General features: G+C 31.3%; 1 protein-coding gene across 1 annotated transcript; it reads right to left on the bottom strand.

Moving 5' to 3' along the window:
• Nucleotides 1-2,382: 2,382 nt before the first annotated feature.
• LOC127134438 (callose synthase 1) lies at nucleotides 2,383-19,497 on the bottom strand. The gene is made up of 44 exons (XM_051061803.1): nucleotides 19,330-19,497; nucleotides 19,045-19,128; nucleotides 18,216-18,442; nucleotides 17,645-17,745; nucleotides 17,254-17,372; nucleotides 16,996-17,089; nucleotides 16,742-16,852; nucleotides 16,208-16,324; nucleotides 16,036-16,128; nucleotides 15,831-15,922; nucleotides 15,558-15,684; nucleotides 15,229-15,366; nucleotides 15,053-15,129; nucleotides 14,867-14,966; nucleotides 14,156-14,278; nucleotides 13,935-14,052; nucleotides 13,470-13,804; nucleotides 13,165-13,217; nucleotides 13,013-13,073; nucleotides 12,646-12,727; nucleotides 12,516-12,565; nucleotides 12,345-12,431; nucleotides 11,447-11,584; nucleotides 10,760-10,854; nucleotides 10,525-10,609; nucleotides 10,271-10,431; nucleotides 9,781-9,904; nucleotides 9,603-9,700; nucleotides 9,384-9,513; nucleotides 9,114-9,265; nucleotides 7,536-7,645; nucleotides 7,162-7,281; nucleotides 6,969-7,037; nucleotides 6,685-6,874; nucleotides 6,442-6,598; nucleotides 5,813-5,932; nucleotides 5,490-5,608; nucleotides 5,298-5,381; nucleotides 4,958-5,070; nucleotides 4,634-4,863; nucleotides 3,751-4,548; nucleotides 3,597-3,647; nucleotides 3,154-3,339; nucleotides 2,383-2,921 (listed from the first exon to the last, which is right to left on the bottom strand). Exons 3-44 carry the CDS (start codon nucleotides 18,400-18,402, stop codon nucleotides 2,676-2,678), a joined length of 5,841 nt encoding a protein of 1,946 aa, XP_050917760.1. The 5' UTR covers nucleotides 18,403-18,442; nucleotides 19,045-19,128; nucleotides 19,330-19,497; the 3' UTR covers nucleotides 2,383-2,675.
• Nucleotides 19,498-23,076: the final 3,579 nt, after the last annotated feature.

Here is a 23,076-nt window from a genome sequence, read left to right on the forward strand (position 1 = left end):
TTTGGTTCGTCTCCGATGAGTCGTTAGGGTTTACGCGGCGTTTGTCATTGTGTCTCTCGTTTGTTTTCGTTCCATTTAACCCGACCTATGTAATTCCCCGGACACGACGAATGGCCGCTGAATGTTGGCGGTCGAGAAAACACAGGTGGATTTTTTGGCATATGAGGTAGTTGTCAATGCGACCAAGCGGCCTAATTTCAAGGAATCTAAAATTGGCCTATCATTATTTCATTCAAAAAAAATAACTTGGCCTAAAAATTTTCAAGAGAAAATTATATGACGAAAAACAAAGGGAAAATTTGTTCCGTACAACTTTGGCTTTGTGTTTTTCTAATGGTATAAATAAATAGAAAAGAATGGGATTGAGATGGGTATGGACACGTTTGTTTTGCCTTTTCTTTAAAATGATTTTAATAATATTATATATTTTAGTGTAAAAAAAAAATTATAAATAAATTTTTCATAAAAGTTTCAAATGAAAATTTGGTTTGAATAGTTATTCTTACAATGTTATTTTAAGTATTTCATCATTTTATCAAAACTTTTTTTGGATATCAAAATTTTAAAAAATCACTTAATTTTGAAGCTACTTCAAATAGTTTTTCATAAAAATTATTTTTGAGATACAACATTTTGAAAAATTGTGATTTTGACTATGTTTTGATCTTCAATAATGTATATTTATGTTATAGAATGAACAATTCAATCTTTTAATTTATAAAAAATAAATTTAAAAAAACTTATAATATTTTAAAAAAACGTTTTTGTAGAATTCATTTTCAAAAATACAAAGAAAAAATTTATTTTTTAAAGGTAAAAGAAATTGGCCCTATATTCAATATATTTATAGATTTTATGAATTTTACTTAGATTTCATGTTCAATATTTTGTCAAGAAAAAAGGGAAAAAAAATAATTGTATTATTTAGTGATTATTTTTTTTACAATCTATTTGGTCTATTTTTTATTTCTAATTTAAAAAATAGTTTATATATTAAATTATCTTTTTGAAAAAATCTCCAATTAAAATTATTAGTTGTATATTTTAAACATTCAAATTAATACTATTGATGTATTTTAAAACAAAAAAACTGAATTTAATAGATTTCTGTAAAAAAATTTAATAATATATATAAATAAGAATAGGATTGGACTTTATATATATATATATATATATATATATATATATATATATATATATATATATATATATATATATATATATATATATATATATATATATATATATATATATATATATATATATATATATATATATATATATATATATATATATATATATATATATATGAGATCATTTAACACCGGTGTCAAATATTAACTTTGACATCAAATCTAAACCATCCAATCTAAACCATCCAATAATATTTGATCCAAAGATGATATACAAATATTCATAAGTTGAAAGTTTAGAACACGCTTTTCTTTAACATCTTTTTAATTTTTTTCGTTCAATCTCGATTTTCATCTATCGCATTCTCCATACTAGTCAATATATATAGAGATATAGAAATTGTTTACACAAAAATAATAGAAATTAATATAAAATATTATTATATTACTAAAGGATATGAAATATGTTATAAAAAAATTAAATGAACACCAATAATGATGATGTTGGCACATAAATGAATACATATTTTTTAATTAGATAAATTAAAGTAATATGAGAAGAATTATGAAAATGTATCTTAGTATAAAAAATTTAAAATAATTATAATAATTTGATAGTATAAATTGTGTTCATTAGAATTCAAAAATATATTTAGTTAGGTCCAATAAATGTTTGGAAAATAAATTATATATTTATTCTTAATAAAAAAAGTCATTTTTTTTATAATGACCTATTTTAAAAATATTGTTTGGGCCAACTTCTTAAAGAAGAAGAAAAGTTAAAAAAAAAAATAGGGCCTAATGATATCTTAATATTATGAAAAGCTACTTGGATTATAAGCTTTTTATTTTAAAGTTAAAAAAGATTTTTTAACAAAAAGATTTTCTAAATATCTTAAACACTATTAAAATGACAAAATGATTTTTCTTTTGTTAAGTAACAAAAGCCTAAATTATTGATTGAAATGTATAGTTATCAAAACTCAGGCTGTGAAAGGACTTATTTGAACTTATTTAATGTCATAAAATTGGGAGACTTAATTAAAACAGCTTATGATATTTTTCATATATATTTTTTAATTTATTTTATAAACTCTTCAAGATAGTTAGTGAACAATATATAACATAAATTTATTTTATCTTTTGTCATAAAAATGAAATATACAAGGTTATTTATAAGCCTTTATTTTTAGATAAACATTTGTGCTATAAAGTGAAAATAAATTGTTACATTAAAAAAATGCCCATATTCAGATAATCTAATAAACCATAAATATTGTAACCATACTAAAGCATCACTGTGCTACAGGAACAAGTTGTACAACAGCAATTATTTACAAAATGGGCTGGTGTGATGAATGTAAATATATGTACAAACATTCCAATCTCACTATCATCCAAACCGTGTATGTTACATTAAAAGAATAGAATTTGATTAAGGCATCAATAACCATTGAAATCAAACTCTTAATAATGTAACATGCGACAGTTTTTTAATACTGATAAATCATGTACAACAGGACATAGATTGTTAATTTATAATCACTCCTTGCTGTTGGCGCGATCCCTTTTTTGTCCACCAAGAATACGGGAAATCTGTAAACCTCTACTGAAAGCTTGGTTGAAAAGCATTCTTGTTTGAAACTCTGAAACAAATGGAAACCAAGCCAAAAATGCTACTGGTGTGAAGAGAAGCAAGCCCATTATAACTTCATATCCACGTGCAAGTGCTCGAACTGAACCCCAGAGTCCAGATTTTGCAATGAGTGGTTTACAAGCTTGTGCAATCTTTATGAAATAGAGAAAAGAAAATGTAATCAGCAAGAGCAATAAAACACTAAAAAAGCTTAGAGACTAGAAATACTAAGCTATCACTTTAAATGTCTCAAGTTCAAGTCTTGAAATCAGACTCTACAATAGATCCGATGTTTCGTAAAACCAGGTTTCGCTCGTTAGACGATTTGGTAGAAGACAGATACCATGTAAAGAGAATGCAAGAAAAGAAGAAAAAATTACTGACCAGCAGCATTCCCCAGCCTGTTGGCATGACTGCTAGAATGCAGATTATTATATCTTTAATTGTCATCTTAACCACTGCTATTAATATTATAAGGATGGCAAGGAATGTTATGAAAATAGAACCCTCAATCAATCTAAATACAAGCTGAAAGTCTGCACTGAGGCGGCGCCTGCCAACAGATATACCCTGCAAAAATGTAGCAGATAGTATAGAAATGGTTAATTTATTTCTAAACCATATAATTCAAGTATAAAGTGATGTGTGAGTGGTATAAGAAATACAGAGAGCGAGGCTAGCTCAATTTACTTCTCATCTCTAGATTTACTTCATTAAAAAAATACTTATTTTTCGCTGATGTGCATGTAGTAGTCTGCAAAATTTCCTGAATAAAGTATTATACTAAAATTTCATGATGCAAAATATAATGATTTATAAATTCTCACCTTCATTAAACCCAGTATTAGAAAGATTATCATCCATGAAATAGCATATACCTGTAATCCAAAGGTAACTACGGTTAAATTCATATTGTAGTTGCTAGGTTATGAACAGACAAAGGATTGTTTCTAATGAGAGTTACAAGCAAACAGAACTTACCAGAACACTTTTATGTGAATCAGTGATTGAAAGGTGATATACAAGTCCATATTGATATATGAAAAACCGGAGGGCTAGTATTATCTCAGTAGCAATACCACGCATTCCAGAATGCTCGAGATGCTCGTGCTCCTTTTCCCACCAGGATTCCCAACTCTTTTCGGGAGGTACACCGATACCTCCGCGATTGCTTATCCATTTATGCCAATCTGTCCAATCATCAAGTATCTTCTGCCACTCAAATCCCGATGGATTGAAAAGGAAAGGAGCAAAAAGCCATGTTCCGGCCATGAACCATATGGTTATGGTAATTAAAATATAAGCAACAACTCCTCGGTATGCATGGCCAAATATATGGTAGACCACGAGAAGAATCACCAACTCAATTCCTTTAACAAAATGACTCCGAGAATAGAGCCTATAATTGTCAGCAAACTTGGCATGGAACACCACGAAACCACGACCAGTGCCTCTGTACTGTGCACCTCCATGAAGCAACGTCCTGCCATAATAGTGTGTTTTTGTTCCAAGAGAAAATGTGAAAAATACAGGAGCCAACTGTATCTGCATTAATACAAATTCACTAAACGCCTCGCGAAAACCCTTCTCCAAACCAATTTCCATTAACATAGGCAATGCCAATAAAAATCCGATCTGCACAACAGATTGAGATGCAAGAGCTACTTGAAGAGCTTTGTTGTCTCGAATAGCTTTTTGTTTGTTCAGTCCTTCTTCGAGTCCACTAAGGGAAAGATAGAGGCGGCCATAAAGGAATACATAAACAGTGAGGACAGTAAGCTGTTAAAAGCAAAGTCAGTACTTATAACAGATCATAATCATAAATACCACTAGTAACTAAAGAAACCGAAAGTCTTGACTATACCAGGGTACTGAAATAGAAACCGATGGTGGTGAAATAAACAGATAACATTCGGAAGAAATCAAATCGGTGTCCAAGCCTGTATATGTCCCTACTCATCGTCTGCTCACCATTCCCATTAGCTATCTTTGCCTCAAACATTGATATCTGGTTAAGACCCACATCCCTTCCTTTACCAACTTGTATGTACTCATGATGAGTGACATTTCCTTCACGTAACGTAGAATTGAAACCTGCAGCGAATGGACAAAGTTATGCTACTGATATTTCTATAAAAGAAATAGAAACAAATTCTGCACACATAGAAAGAAAAATTAAAATACATGCCTGCAAATATATCCTCACTCAAGTTGATGACTTTAGAAGCCTTGCTTACACCGCCTCTTGTCAGGTGGAAAAGTCTATCAAATACATCTGGGTGGCCGTAATGGAACCTCACTCTGAAGGAAAAACACAAGCATTACAAAGAATTTCAAAAACATACCATTTTATGCTCGGGAAATTAATGAAAGCTAAAAACCAGAAAATAGAACACGCTGAGAAATGGATCAGTAAAACAGTCAACTAAGGTAATCACACTTTTAATTTTAGTTTTACATATTCATAGTCAAAAAGTTGCACCATGCATCACAATGAGCATCCAAGTATTAAAAAAACAGAGACTTACTTCAGAGGATTAGCCAGCAATCTTTGCCCAATTGTCACAAAACTGGTTTCCTGATTGGACATAAACCATGCAAGCGATGAAACACTGCAACAAACATTAGACAGATAAAGATTAACAGCGTCTCTTCGTAAATTTTAAGTTACATCAGAAATGACACCACAAAAACACAAAAATTTATGCAATAGATCATACCTGCCAGTAAAAATATGCTCTCTGAGTCCAAGTATAGTTGGATATCTGGGACCACCATGTTTCTTAAGAAATTCTTGCAGCAAATTCCTCATTTTGAAAGCTTCTTCCATATAGTTATCCTGTTACACAAATGCTTAGCTGTCATAATTTTTTATGAGCACGCTCTCTCTTCTTTCTTCGATATATATATATATATATATATATATATATATATATATATATATATATATATATATATATATTATATATATATATATATATATATATATATATATATATATATATATATATATATATATATATATATAAAAATAATGTAAGACCTGATTCATATCAATTGTTTGCAAGCCTTCCCCTCGTGTGAAAATGATGGCATGGTTTTGATTTTCTGGCTTCCCCTCACCCAATATTGCAGGCCCAGGAAGCTTTATTCTGTAAATTACCTACACCAAATAACCAAATGACAAATTTGAAATCATCACTCAAAGTACATTGTACTTGAATATTTCCTCTTTAGTTACTGCAATAAAAAAAATATTTGAGAAAAATCTAACCATCTGGAATTTGTTTGATCATTTTCCATAATAACTAATCAAAAAACTACAGGAGAAACTACGTTTATTATCTTTTTCCTCTTAGGAGGAAAAATGATAGAACCAGTAAAATCAAGGTAACGAAACTGTATACATTGAATGGAAACGATGAGCTCAAGAACAATACAATGGTGGAAATGGAAAATGAAATGATAAACCAGAGTTCTATGAACTCCTAACCAGAGTTCTATGAACTCCTAACCAGAGAATACTTTCTCGTAACTGAATGCTAACAGCTTTCTGAATGCCTTCTTGAATCCCGTTACCTCTCTTTTATAACAGAAATCCACTTGCTGACAGAATATTGCAATTTATTGACTTCAGTTATCATTATTTCAGGAATGTTCTTTGGACAATACCTGGTCCAGATTTTGAACTGCTTCAGATGAATCAATTGATTTGGTTGGTAAAGCAGCTTTGGCTAGTGCTGAATAATAAACCTTGTCTATTTTTCGGGAAGAATCTTTGCTAGGCTCTTCAACCTCGTCAATATAAGCAACTCGAAGAGATGGATACCTGCAATTGTAACATTAGTACCAAATGTAACAAGACAGTTTTTGCATAAGCGATAACTAGTAACACAATTGACTTGAGAGTCTTACTTAGTCATGAGCTTTAAAATTTCTTTAGCCCTAGGATCACCAGATCGCTTGTGAATACTATATTGTTGACACGACACTACATATGTGAACTTCATGTCGGCTAGTGATTGACATTGTGTCCATAGCGACCGTTCACTTGTTGGATTTTCCTTACTCTCTAGTTCTGCAGCCTTATAACCTTTCATTAACTCTGTTTATGAAATGAAATGACAACATTAAGTCAAGCTGTTTAATAAGGTAAGGAACCCCTTTCACTCTCCTTAAATGAATCTTTCTCCATGTACCTTCATCCTTCGCCATATCAAGAAAAGCCTGTAGTTCCAATGCTTGTCGGAAATACATCATTCCTCGAACTTCACATGGTCAGAATTAAGTGAGAATGCAGAGGACACGCATAATGATACAATGCAAAATATAACATCAAATTACATATCTAACGTGTAAACTATTTTCAGTGGGTAAGGAAGCGATCTGTACCAGTTTTGGTCAATGTCTGGCCTCTGTACGATGCCCATAGACGGAGTTCTTCTTCTAACTCTCCTCTGAGTTTCTCTTCATTCTTACAATCAACACGTTGAAGGAAATTTTTCCATTCATCTGTGAAGTATATCATGGTCAGAAGCTAGAGTATGCTATATAGCATTGTGAATAGAGTATGAGCATTGTGCATAGAGTATGAGCGGAATACAGTACACCGTTAGTGGTGGTAGTTCCAATGTGGTTATTGATCCAACTAAATTTTACAAATTTGTTATTTCCATAGTATTTTCCCATTGTTCCCATAATATTTCAGGTTTAGACTCCAAAATGAAGATGTGTGCAACACTAATATCTAGGGGAAAGACACAAACCTGGAAATATTTTTTGCAAGTAAAAGAGGATAGAGACTCCATCTTCATTTGGCTCTTCCAGATGCTCTAGGGAGAAAAGAACCGGTTCATCAAAGTATGGAGTCAAGACACTACAAAATAAAGAAATATAATGTTTTTGATGGAGACTTTGTCTAGATAATGGATTAAGTCATACAGATCTCTCTTCTCACTTTTGCTTATAAATTTTAAAGAATGATCTATATACCACTACTTATAGATTTTCCAAAATAATGGTAAAATCCAAAACTTGAACAGAAATTATATTTATACACCACTCCAAATTTGCACTTCTATTGACTATTGACATAACACGTCAAATATCTTTAAAACAAAGTTAATACTATTATTAGTTATGGATATACAACAGCAGATTTTGCCGATATTTTAAAACTTTCAAGAAAAATAATCATTTTTTAAAAAATTTGAGTTTTCATATAAATTCCACATGTCAAGGAATCTAAGAGTAGAAAAACTGTATTAAATATAATAATGTTTAAAATTTTGAACAATTAAATGTACGATTTTAAATAGAATATTTTAGAGGGCCCGGCATATTAGATGATGTATTGAAGATTTGAAGTGAGTACATCTGCACAGTTCTCATCACATCATAAGAAAAATGTTAGCAACGCACTATGCATTGCTCCCTTTCCAACACTTCTATTGGGCGGAAATTCTGTGGAATCCACTATTAGATGATGCATTGAAATGAGTGCATCTGCTAACATTTCTCATCACATCATAACAGAAATGCTAGCAACAGACTATTTCAAACACTCTTCCTATTTGTGTGAAATCCGGGTTTTGTAGGGATGAGTTATGTTCAACCACATTTCTTAATGCACCTCCTCAAGGAAGTGGGCCGCACTGCTGATGATTAACAGTCCGGTTTCTCTTGAAGCTTCAGTTACAAAACTATTTGGTTTCGGATCCATTTGGTTCCGGATCGGCTATGAATGAACTGATCAAGATGTCTCAGTCGGATTCCTCTCTCTGGATTAAGGGTTCAGATGGCACGAAGGAAGTGCTTAATCATGACGAGTACACAAGGAACGGCTCTCCCTTTAACGATCCGAAACCAAATGGTTTTGTAACTGAAGCCTCAAGAGAAACCGGGGCCTAACTCAACCCTTAAAAACCGGCTTGTAAGGTGAGGGGTGTCAATATAAACTCTTTAGAGGCTCTATGTCTAACCAATGTGGGACTCGGAATCTTTCTAATACACCCCCTCGCGGCCAGCACTCTTTATGGGCTTGGTGTGTGTATCAACGGTGGGCGGCCCATAGTCCGATCAATAGGCTCTGATACCATATTAAGAAATATGGTTAATCATAACTTATCCCTACAAAACCACCTAAAACCGGCTTGTAGGGTGAGGAGCCCACATGTTTAGGTCATATATTGTCCGATGTAGGACTCTTAACACGGTTCATTTCCAAAGCCGGATGTTCCAATTAAATTTCACAAGCATGTCAGAAAAAGTATGTTAGAGAGTGTACCGCATTACAAATTGATGCCTAAATATGTGAAGGCAATCAAAATATAATTTGAGCTTACGAGAAGGACAGCATATTTCGAACTTTGGGAGCAGATGGCATATTCATAAACAATGAATTACTGAAGAAAGATATACGCCTCTTAGCATCCAAGTTGGATGGTACATCCATAGCAGACTCCTTGACAGTAAGCAGTAAATGAAGCCTTTTCATCTGTGAAGATAGAATGAAAGAAATTAAGCAAAAAAGTTATATAAATTATTTAAATACAAAAAAAACATAGTAACAGAATAAAAGAGACATAAAAACACATTTAAGTTTAGAAACTTACTTTCTCTGACCAAGCCTCAGTGTCTGTTGTGACAGGAAACTGAAGTGTACCAAGAAATTGATATTGTTGATCAAGGGGTGTCATCCTTTCATCCTTACTCAAAGCCCCGCCGTGGCTTGAATCTTGCAAACTAGCATGTGAATGACAATGAGTTATGATTCTAAGATGATCATCACACTAATCAAAATAGCTAGGGACTCAAAATCCCAAAGGACTTACCCCTCAACATCTCCGTCCATTATGTCTCTAGTCACGATTTCTAGCATGTCAAGCAAGAGAATCACAATTTGATCCTTGACCTCTTTTTTGTTTTCCAACTGAAGAAACAAACCAAATTTTGTTAAACTCCAAAACTTGATTGAACACAACGTAATATTTAAGTCTACAAAACAATTACCAAACACTCAATCAGTTTAACAAAACGATCATATAGATCAGGGAGAGCACTCAGATCCAGATCCCTCAGCAGGTCTCCTCTTTCTATAAGCTCATCAACTTTTTGAAAAATATTCTGCATAACTCTGCAAATCGTGAAGCCATATTATACAAATGTCAGTATTTGAAACTGTCAAACTTCTCTTTTGATGAATCATCCCTTCAGATTCAATTATAAGCAAAAGTAACCAATTACACACAGATTAAGGAAAGTGGTTAACCTCATTAAATTTTCTTGATGTAATCAAAAATAATAATTACATTTCCTAATACCCTTTCTTTTCATTTATTTTATTATTAGAACTTGTTTTATTGGAAGATATTTTGAAAATAGTAGAGCATTAAATAGGCTGAAGTTATTTAGATTTTGCTTATATTTTGGTCCACAGAATATGACTACTTTTTTGCTTATATTTGAGTCCAGTGTAGTATTCAAATAAACATTAACTTACATTTTCTCACGCTCTCCTAGAACCAAGAAATTAATGATATTTCTAAAAGAAGTATAGCATTCTTGAACAGCAGATTTCATGTACTTGTCCCTTAACAATCTTTTTTCCAGCTCCTGGCCTTTCCCAAAACTGTCTTTGGCCATAGATACTGCTATTGGGATCTGCATAGCAAATTCAAAGATTTGAAAAAATTTAGACAGGATAATGATTAGTCTTACACAAACTCACAGAAAAATTGGCCAGAAATAGATAACCTTGCTTGCAAGTAAGAAAGGAGGCCACTGAATGAGGTTCAGAGACCGGTCAGCCCAATAGGGTACAAGCATGAGGTCCATTTCCCTAAATATTTTATTGCAGTCAGACTAATTAGCAACAAAGCATAAAAGATCTTTAAAAAATACGACAAAGTCTCAATATAGTAGTTACTTAGGGTTCACCGTGGACAAAGAATTGCAATGTTAAAAATTGTTTAGTCATAGCACAAACTACCTGTTATCAATTAGGTCCTCTTCCCTCAAGCTAGTAATTATCTTATTCCATAGTTGGGCAAATCTTGCAGCTTCCTTCTCTTTATCAGTAGAGACCTGAAATAACCGGTTCTCCTAGAAGTTAATACATGTTGATAAAGGAACTATACATACATTTAAAATGGGGGTGGGGAATGCAATGAGAATATATATCAACAGAATAGAGAAAACCAGTATCCTAGCATGTTTCTTAAGGACCTTCGGAAAATAATGATTGACACCTAACATCACAAATGTTGGGAGAAGTCCCTCCATAATTGATGAGAGACTTTAATCAAAGTAATCTTACTACAAATATTACTTACACTATAAATATTTATCTTGTAGTAAGAATATCCCATTCATCTTACTACAAATATTTATCTTATTTTGAGATGAAGCCGCATCCCTTCACTATATTCTCTCACCCCATAGACGAGAGACTAATACAACGAGGCACCAAAGGCAAGGATACCTTGCAATTGTGCTAAGAGTCCTAATTTAGATGTAAAATGGCCTAAAAATGTGATTATAGGTAGAAGGCTTCCTTCATCTTAATAGTCAGTTTTGTAAGGTTGAGCTAGGTTCAACCCAAATTCTAAGAGAAACTATCATTAAAGATAAAGCTTAATCTCATACTGATTTTAATAATGAAGAATTATTTCAAAACCTGATCAAATTTACGAGAAAAGGTGGCCTTTAGTCCCTTCTTCTTTTTCATCTCCGTCTGATCCAAGGGAATCAAGCGAGCATTAAATGCACCCGGAATTGAATCAAAGCGAGATCTTAGTAACTCCAATGTCCGAATCTGAAATTATAATGAGAATAATGATTTGTATATTATAAGATCCATAGGTCTGCAGCCACTCTGCAGAAAAAATCTAGATGGCTTCCATTAGCATACATTAAATAACAACATAGTTTGTGACTCAGTAGCATGCAGGTGCTACAAATATAACATAAGAAAATGATAAATGAATTCAAAATGGAACATTTAACCTGAATAATCTCTTAATATCTAATGATATTGTTACTTTAAGGTTTCAACTAAGAGATTCTATATTGATTTTAGATTTTCTTATCCCACTTGTCGAAGCCATACTTGCAAAAACAGTTTTAATGGTTTAGGGTTTAGGGTTTTAACTAAGAGATTCTATATTGATTTTAGATTTTCTTATCCCACTTGTCGCAACCATACTTGCAAAAACAGTTTTTATGCTAAAAGCCCCCTTGCTGCTACTCTGCAGCAGTCAGACCAGAATCATAACTTGGAGGGGCAAGATTCGAATTAATTTGCAATGTTTAAAAATGTTGATGATAAATTATAGATAAAACACAGCTATCTATATTAGCATAAATTATGTTAAGAAAATTCCCATTTTGAAAGAGTATATTGTGAACTAAAAAAAAATAATTAAAGGTGAATTTAACACCTAGAACGAGCAATACAACAGCGAAAAATTAAAGCCTTCACAAAATAGGTAGGATCAATATGGAAAGGGATGTAATATTCAATTGGTAAAATAATGAATAGAATGGCAGAACAGGATAATATACAAAAGACAAACCTCTCCCAAACGACGAAATGCACCGTATATGCCTCCAACTATTGTAGCGTAAATAGCATACCAAATCTGTGTATCCATAAAGTAGACCTGCAAAAGGATACCTGATTGATTATCATAAAAGCGCAGCTTTAGTAAAACTAGTGAGGCGTACCACAGAAAAAATAAACTTACAAGCATGATAGGAGCCCATATAGCAATAACTACACCAATATTGTTTTTGGCTGCACATAGTAATTGATGATATCAATAATAATCCCATACATGAATTACATTCATTTTCATTTATTCCCAAAGTTTTTACCATGGGGAAAGAACTCGTGCCAGCTATAAACTGATACGCGGGCTCGCATGATGGCTTTTGTTGGGCTCACAAGAGGCTTAATCTGCAGTGTAAAGAAGATGAACAGTAAGAATTAACAAACACACACGAATACATATTTGTTTCTGATTGACAAACACCCCGTAAAAAATCTCTGCAACTTTGTAGCTATAGAAGAACATTTCTAAACTTATGAGATAGATCATTTAGAGGCTTGGAGAACCAGACGCACATTTATTTCTGATTCATACATGCATATTCTCATGCTAATATTGGTGTACACACTTACATTGTAATCATTCTAAGTGCCAACAAAGTAAAATGATATATTTCAAGATCAGATATTTACCTCAAGGTAATAACTGAATGCTAATTTAGATAGAATTAGGAGCACCCAGAAAGTAGAGTACCTAGAAAATAAGATAGTTGCATTTTAACCAATCAGAGATGACCAGTGAATATGATTACTGATGACTGAAAAATCAAACTTAATTCTCTTACTTGAACAATGAAATTGGACCCTCTTGCATTCCTCTTCCAACAAAGAGCCGAGGCTGCAAATTGTTGAAAAAGAAGAATAAAATAAACAAGATACTAAATAAATAAGGAATAAAAACTAAATATATGTTCTTTAAACCACTACATCAATAGTTTTAATCATCTTTAAGAATTCTTCAAAAAAATGTCATTTTTAAGAAAGAGCCTATACCATATCCTACTGAGGATAAAAAGGTAATGGTTTATAAGAACTTACATCATTATAAAACAAAAATATAAATTCACAAACCAAATATGCATCTGCTTACCTGGGACCACCACATCATGAGCTTCACAGCACCATAGTTAGACCTCTCAAGATACCGACGAATGAATGGAAACAGAAATAACAATGCAGAGAGAATATTTGGAGATAAATAGATGAAGACAGCCAAAATGAACATAGAAGGAGAGCCTGAACCATTTCCAAACCAATTCTTTATGGTTTGTGCAAAACCAGATGGATTTTTCCAACTAAAAGCGTAAGTGACTGGTAAGATTACGACCCAAGCTGCAGCTGAAATAGCTTTAAATATATATCGCAGCTTGACATGAAGCGACATGACATTCCTTGCTTTCCAACTCAGGACTATGTCAAGAAGTGCTGGAAAAATATAAAAGGCATATTAATCAAGCAGTAACTTAGAAAGAATATATATATAATATTTTTTTCCATATTACAGAAGAAGAGACGAGACAAACACAGAAAAAAGACAGGTGTTGGTTTTATCTACCTTGTGCAAGCTTCAATATTGCAGCAGTTATGAAGATGCTGAGAACTTTCTTGAAAACATCACCATCAAATATGTTGCTTAAATTGCCAGAGTCTTTCCAAGCAATGATTACCATTGCCTTAGTTAAAGAACGTAATCAGTTTAATTTGTTAAACAGAATTGATGCAGAATGAAGTGAGTAGAGGTTGTAAGTCAAAAACCGAACCGAGAACTACTATTACCTGTAAACATAGTATATAAAAGCTCCACATTCTGTCAAAACTTCTAAATACATGCCAAAATGAGCGGATCTCAACAAAATTAACTTTACCCATCCACCGTTCGTCACCATAAGATTTGATTTCCTGTTTTCCAAAATCAAGCGCAATTTGTTATGGAAATAACATGGATTGTTTTTCTCATATTCAAGACAACCTTTGGATTGATCAAAAGAATTTCAAAAGGAAACAATTACAATACATGTACGTAATAAATGAGACAATAAATAATGAATTGGTGTTGAATCTTTAATTGCAAAACATATGGTGGAAAACAACTCTAATATGTTTGAACTTCACATATATGATAATGTTCAAGCCCTAAGAACTGAAACCCTATCAATAAACAAAAAAGTAAGCCCCGCAATAACAGTACCAAGTAAATACCAATTTTACAGTATTTAGATGTTATCCTCTCCTTTTCCACCCTCTATATCTAAACTCCTGTAATTTCAACAGTACACTAGTTTATTCAGATTAAAAAGTTCATATTTATAATATGCCAAACCCTAAATGGGCAGGGACCAATGCTGTGAAGTCAGTATACAAGAATTTTCACATGTAAGTACAATGTTCTTAGGGCATGTAAGTACAATGTTCTTAGGTTGGTAACCTTCACTGTTTTCCTCTTAAGTTTTACTTCCACTCATTTGTTAATAAGAAGTTATGTCATACCTCTTCTTTGTTATTTCCACGCTGCGCTTGAGGCAAAGGCACAGAGAAGAACTCAGAATTAATACGCATAGGCCAACCTAGACGGAAACAATCAACTGACCTACAATTTGGGAATGAATTTACAATCTTTTTAATGATAAAAAAAATTATAAGGAAAAACAGGAAGATCAAAAGGAAGCATAATACCAAAAAAATTCATTTAAATCGTCATAGTTTCTCCAATGAGAATGCTTCGCCTTTCCTGCTTTACTCCTTATAGCTTCCTGTAATACGAAAAAAATTATTAATAGAACAAAGAGAAAGCAAAATGTTGAAAGAAAACTAAAACAGTTCTTTAGCTCATAAATAAAGCAAAAGCACACCTTGTATATTGTATCATATATTGGTTTTATTACTTTCATCAGAAATGCCTCATTGTCACCCCCATATGCAGGCTTTACAGGTTCACCCGTCAGTGGACTAACATTTCCAGCTAACATCCCATACAACTCAAATGCCATCTGGGTAGGTAAAGATAAAATGATGCTTAGATTCAGTTATTAACGTTCAAATTCATAACAAAGATATGCAAGTGCTCAACATATGTGGAAAGGGATTAAAAGTATCTTAGGTAGAGTATGTAGAGTGTACAAAAAAATAGAGTTTATATAAATCATTTTAAATACATCTTCATACTTTTAATAATACTTACATGATGGTAGATATAACAAAGGCATTCTGGCATAAATCTCAAATTTGCAGCTTCTCCCCATATAAGAAGATATAGACCCATGTATAACAATTTGCGCTGTTGCATTTCCTGCTGAATAGTTGGCAACCTAAATATCATCATAAATAAACACTTTAAAAGAGCATATTACAAATTCATAAAATAGCCATGTATGCCTAACTATAAATTTCAACTCAAATACTTCACAAAACAAGCATTTGACGTAATTACTACAGTAAGATGTGCAAATCTCACCAAAGGCTACTTTTGCGACCCAAATATTTACACCACTTTTTGTAGCTTCTAAAGAGTTTCTTCATCACTTCGTTTAAAGCACGGTCGTCCAACTGAATATGAAAAGTGCAGTTTGTAAAGCGCAATAAATTTTATTATGTCCAAATCAGAAATAAGGGTCCAAGCCATAGTCATTCACTGAAACAACAAAGAGAAAAAAAAATACCTTGGGTTGTTGATCATGTTTTGGAAATTGTCTTATATGTACATTCGCAAGCAAAAGAATCAAGTGCTCCCTTTGATTTTCCACATTTCCCTTCTGCAAAGGTACAAGGAGATAATATTTGAGCGAAATATAAAAAAAACAAATGGTGGTCATAAATCAATTTGGTCTCTACCTGGAAACCAAACATCAGCTGAAGCCAATCGAGAATGTCCTCATTAACTTTGTTACCGTGATTCGTCGGCCATGGCAAACCCCTAGTATTACGCAGTGCAGAGCAAGCAGCTTGAATCTGTAAATCAATAAATAAATGTAAGTAATCTAGTCAATACTCTGAAAACAATTCAAACATAAACCATGCATCTGATAAAAGTTATAAGGATAAGTTGATGCCGGACAGGACACTACAACCTGTAATAAATATTATGAGGAAAACATAAACTAACTCTCTTACCTTACTACTAAACTTGTAAAGAAAACATCAACAGACGATAAATTTAATACCACTAACAACTTTCATAACCCTAGTGATTTAGTCAACAGGGTCAAACACATACTCAAATAAACATTTGCGGAGAGGGCTCAAACCTGGAATTCCATATAAAATGTTGTCGCAAGTAAACTATTAGTCTATAACAACGAGAACAACAAGGACAAAGCTAGTAACTTCAGTGAAAATTGAATTAAAACATAGTAAAAGAGAACAAACCTCAGGATATCTCATTATAGCCTCTTTTCCACTTTCTGGATCAAGGGGCAAAATATTATAAGGTGCATATAATTGCTTCTTTTCCTCAACCCTGGTATGAGCTTCCAAAATCTACAATGAAACATTGGAATGTGAAAATCAGGAGAAAAAAGGAAGAATTTTAATATCATTCTATTTATTTGTATACTCCATTTGGTAACAAATAGAAAGCTAAAATGCTGAGATCTGAAAACGGCTGGAGACACTTATTTTACCTCATCAGATACTTCTACAGCCTCTGTTTGATTAACTGCTTTCAAAACCTCAAATAAAACAGCAGCAGTTTGATATGCTTTTGTGAGCTGGGCACTGGAAAAACATGCGAAGTTAATAACAGTATTTCCTTTTTGGTGAGCAAAATATACAAATCGTATCAACAGAAATAAGAACAATTCACAGATAATGTCTGATATAAGAGAGTGAAAGTTAAAGTCAATGTCCAAACTATTAATTGACTTCAATTATAAACTCACCGGTCTTTATCAGCAGCATTTTGTAACGCTTGAATATACTTTTGGTAGTAATGCCGATAAAAGCTCTGCATTTCACGAGCATCGCTCTTTGCTCTTCCCTCCAGCGTGGTGTCATTTTCCTGTAAAGAAAGGAAAAATACTACCACATATTCAAGTTTCAAATGAAAGACATTCCAATCTGTGCAATAATAACATGGGATCGAATTATTTGTTCGTTCTTCTTTTGTCGGAACATTAATATACTCAAAATCAAAAAAGAAAAAAGTAAAGTAAATAAGCCATTAATATTCATTGGTCAAACAAGAGGAAGATCCTAAAATGATTGAAGTTTAAAAGTATAAGAGAACTAAACAAATGTAGAAATTCTTAACAAATAATATCAGAAGTTTACCCTTTCTAAACGTTGAAGAAGAGCTGTTTTGAATTGACGAACACCACGTCCACTAGATGTGGGATCTAGTCTGTGAGCTTTTTCAAAAGCATAAAACCGACCTAATTGCAAAGCAGGCGAGTACTTTAGGCAGAAAATACGCAGATCAAACTTCGTAAAGCATTTCATTATTGTGTCGGTCATCTTATGAGGTTAAAATACTATCCAAATAGAATAATCAAAAGAAGAGAGCTTCAAAGTAAAATATAAAAGATGAAAGTTACAACATACATCAGAGTGATATCAAATTCAAAAGAAGTAAACATATTGTGATTTCATTAAATTATCAAATTGAGCTCTAAATAGAACTGGCATCTGATGATCTAGCCAATTTGTGCAACAAATAATTTCATTCCCTTATTTACCCGAACTCCATACTATTTTTTTGTAAGAGACAGCAAATTTATTAACAAATCAAGAAAAACATAATGTGCCATAACATAACTATGAGCATATTTACAAAATAAAATGTAGCATTCAATCAAATTTAGGTTAAAGAGACAACATTCAAAGAAAAGAAACATCAACTCACAGAGATAAGCAACTCTTTTATTGCTTGCTTCAACTTCATTAGCAACACGGAGAATAGGAGCTATCTCTACCAATGAGGAAGGCACCACTTCACTATCCAAAATCGGGTCTGCTCCTAAATTCCCAGCAGTCTGAGTCCGCAGTATCCGCCTCTGCGGCTGCTGCTCCGACCCCCTTCTATAAGACATCTTGATAGAAGCCTCAAATCAACAATCTATGTAACAACTCCTACAAGAATCAACAACAAAAACATCTAAAAAATCAAATACTTTCAATAAATCATATAATTATAACAATGATAGATCTCGTGTTAAGCTCATTTATTCAACTCAATTAGATTAAGTGTATGTTTGGTTTCCATTTTGGAAGGGCTAAAAAGCAATTCAAAGGATGTAAAATTGATTTTGAATTGATTTTAACATGTTTGTTTCAGCAAAAGTCAAATCGATTTTGTTTCCAGAATTGATTCTAGCCAAAGCTAGGATTTGTAGCTTTTGAGTTTAAAAGTGATTTTTCCCCTGAAATATGTTCTTCAACTTACTTTTACAATAAATGTATCCACACATAAATCAGTTTAGATTCAACTCATTCTCAACCACTTTTAACCTGAATCAACTCTACAAAATCAATTCACTCGGAATCAATTCTCTTCACCGCAGAACCAAACACACTAAGATTCAGATTGGAATAACAAAACACAAAAAAAAAAGCACGAGATGCAAAATTGAGTGAAATATGATTATAACCTGTTTCATGACCAATAAAAACCGAAATAGTAAAAGAAAAACTAAAATTCAGATTATAATAAAGCGATTTGAGTTGAGCCAAACCTCAGGCGCCATGGATGAGCATCTGAAAGTATGAATCAAGCGAGAAAGTTTCTTCAGTTGTCTTTTCCAGTATCAGTGAAGAACCTGTTAAGCAAAAGAGTGAAAAAAGGTGGATCAAGATAAGAGCATCTAAGCATACGGAAGATCAAGTAACACCGATTAAAAAATAATTTAAGTAAAAGGTCTTTATAAGTCCAAGTGTGAATAAAAAAAAAGCAGAAATATAAATTTTACAAGAAAGTGAAACGAAATTAAAATTAAAAATAGAAGAAGAAAAAAACCTACAAGTTTGTTGTGTATGTTAGGTTGTATGAGAAAATGAAAGAGTGATGGTTGTTGTTGTGAAGAGTGAGGTAAGTGAGTGAGTGGCAGCAACAACCAACTCGGAATAAGAGAAGAAAAAGAGGAATAGTAACTGCGGAATGAGAATGCATTGTATCAAGTGCAATTTAAGTCAGTGCTCTTTCAGCGGGTTAAGTTTTTTCTCCAATCAGGAGATGCCACGTCATTGTACGGGGGCTATGGTAGCTTTGCTTTTCCGAAGAAACATTTTACGAAGAGAGAGTATAAATATCACTCATTTTATAATTAAAATATTTTTTAAAAATATCTTAAATGTTTGACTGGCCACCTGTTTTTGCCTCTATTCAAGGTTTTTGATTATATTTTACTATTTTGAAATTAGTATTCCATTTATTTCCTAATAGCGGTTACATTTTATTTTTAAAAATGAGAGTATTTCATTTATTCCTAGTTAAATTGATTAATTGTGAAATTGTTAAGTTAAAAGTTAGTATTATTCAAATTCAAAATTTTATAATTATATGTGAGTGTAGAGGTGTTCAAATCCAAATCAATACAAATAAAAATCGTAAATCGATTTTAAAAAAAAAACATAAAAAATTAAAATTTATTGGATGTGGTTGAATGTCATTTTATAAAAATATATTACATTAATTTATTATTTGATGATCATTTATATTTTAATATTATTTATTAGTTTGAATTAATTTAATTGTTTTTATCATTTTATTTATTTTAATTATAATTGATCATTCTTATTTATAATATTGGTTTTTAATTTATTAGTATTTTTATAATATTAATAAAAATATAATTTATAATTTGGATATTCAAAAAATGATCTAAATTAAATTGTATTAAATCGGACCGGATCGATTTTTTAACATATCATTTAAAATCGAAATCGATCTAAATCGCACCGCTAATATCCTACCTGAGTTCATAATAATTTGTCACATTGTACAATAATAAAATATAAAATATGCATTTTAAGTAAATAATAGATTCTTAAGTATTTTTCATTTTTAAAAAATTACTATTTGAATACATTACTCAATTTTTTGACAAAAATAAATTGATAAAAAATATTTCATTTTAACACAATTAGAAACTACTCAAGTTGTCTAATAATACTCACAGAATTTGAACATCTAGAACAAAATATATTTTAATATTCAAATCAAATTAAAAATAGGAAACTAACATACATCTTTTCTGATGTGACAGTTGTTATATAACAAATGTATTAGTTTTTTTTATCTCGTTATATTATATTTTTTAATTTAATTAATATTATATTCATGATATTAATTACTATACACTGTCAGTGTAAAAAGTTTTACACTATCGGTTCATCACTATCACCCGTTTGTATTACTTTATAGATTTTTAAAATAAAAGTCAAACTTCTTTTAATATTCAACGTCTATAATTAATTGATGGTGTAAAACCCTTTTACACTGACAGTGTATTTCAATTAATCTCTATATTCATTATATTTTTTTAGAGTTTAATTGAAATACACTGACAGTGTAAAAGGATTTTACACCGTCAGTTAATCATAGACGTCGGATATTAAAAGAAATTTGACTTTTATTTTAAAAATCTATAAAATAATACAAACGGATGATAGTGATGAATCGGCGGTGTAAAACTTTTTACACCGACAATGTATAGTAATTAATCTCATTTTTTTATTATTACTTTCATTTGATGTTAAAAATAAATATATTTGATTTAAATTTGAGTCAAATACATTTAATATTTTAATTTTTTAAACAAAAAATACATCTTTTGATACTCTAAACAATGTTCTAAGACATGTGTTATTATTTTTCCATACTTATATCAAAAACAACATTATTTATTGGTTTTTTAATAGAATTTAATTGATATACACTGACAGTGTAAAGATTTTTTACACTGTCACAACCATTGATTTATTTAACATGTTTGACTTTTATTTTAACCATTTAAAAAGTAATACAAACGGATGATTGTGATGCATTGACAGTGTAAAACTTTTTACACTGACATTGCATAACAATTAATCTCTTTTTAATAATAAGTAAAGAATCATAAAATGGAAATGAAAGAAAAAATATAAATTTGAGCTGATTTATTTTATATTTCACAATTTCCAATTAATTTTTTATTGGTTTTTTATATGTAAAAATTCATAAAATGAAAATTAAATATGGAAGAAAAAAAGTTATTTAACTTAATGTATTTTATAATTCACAATTTCCAAATAATATTTTATTGTTTTACAATTTCCAACAAATATTTTAATATTACTGTTCAAAAAAATGTATTTTAGAATATTTTTCATTTTATAAAAAAAATATTTTTGTTATTTTTAAATTTTTAACGCATGTTTGAATTTCTTTTTTTATTTTAATAAAAACAAATATTAAAATGAAGGAGGGGTAGGTAGTTATATTTATAATAAATAAATATTATAATAAAAAGTAAATAATATTTTAAATTGAAAAGTAATATAAGGTAAACACCATTTTTTTAATATGATATTTAAGTATTATTGTAGCAAACCAATTAGATGTGGTCTAAAATCACATAATTATATTGATAAATTTAAGTACATAAACAAAATGCAATAGCATACGAGTTACATAAATACATGTCTCACATACAATACAGAGTATGCCAAAAATAGTATCATGCATAAATACAGAGTTATCATAACACTACAAGAAAAATGGTATTTTACAATCTTATCCTTCCAAATTCAATATATGTGACGATTGTCACCGCAGTTAAAGGCAACCGTCTCAACTTTAATAAAAAAAGAGAATTCCATTTTAAAGAAGGTCGGAGTGATTTATAAACCCTTTCAAACCACTGTGACGACGGTTGTTCACCCGTCGCACCACTTCACCTTAAAAATTTCTCTCACCAACGCTAAAGCTTATCATTATTGATTTGTTCAAAAGCTTTATTTTTATTCCCCGCTTTCCAATTTATTATCTCGCTTCCTAATTCCACCTAGAACGATAGTATTGGAAGAAAATCAATAACAATCAATCACATATATATGTTATACATATTATGTCATATACTTTAATGCATAATAAAATAAATAATACGAACATGTATATAATTATAAGATCTACCACATATTAGTATATGAGAGAAGAGATTGCAGGAATATCTAGATCTATTGAGAAAGTTTTTTGTTGACTTTAATCTTGAAAGTTAGAAGACAAAGAATGAACACGTGGTGGTTTGTATGGTTTTTCCTCAACCGGTATTTCTGATGCCTTGAATACTCTCATAGTCTATACATAAGGTGATGGTCAATTAGGATTCTCATTATTCTGAAATGCAGTGGTGGAGCCAGATAAAAAAATTTGGGATGCCCGCTAACATAAAATAAAGATTATAAATAAAATGTAAATAGTATTTTAAATAAAACATTAAAGTTTAAATAAATACAAAGTTAATTACTAAAAATTTAAATTATAGGACTTAAAACTACCTTAAAGTAATGCTTTACGCGTTCGGAGTGACTTGAAATCGTCAATAATTGACTCCGAACTAATGCTTGCACTAATCTCCCTTTCAATATATACTGTCATGCTATCTCCAAGAAACCCATCATTCATCTTGTTTCTCAACTTAGTCTTAATAATTTTCATTGCTGAAAAAGACCTCTCAGTTGTGGCCGTAGAAACGGGAAGAGTCATGATAAGACGAAGTAGTCTATCA

Source organism: Lathyrus oleraceus, chromosome 1 (assembly GCF_024323335.1).
Source record: "Lathyrus oleraceus cultivar Zhongwan6 chromosome 1, CAAS_Psat_ZW6_1.0, whole genome shotgun sequence".
Lineage (NCBI taxonomy): Eukaryota > Viridiplantae > Streptophyta > Magnoliopsida > Fabales > Fabaceae > Lathyrus > Lathyrus oleraceus.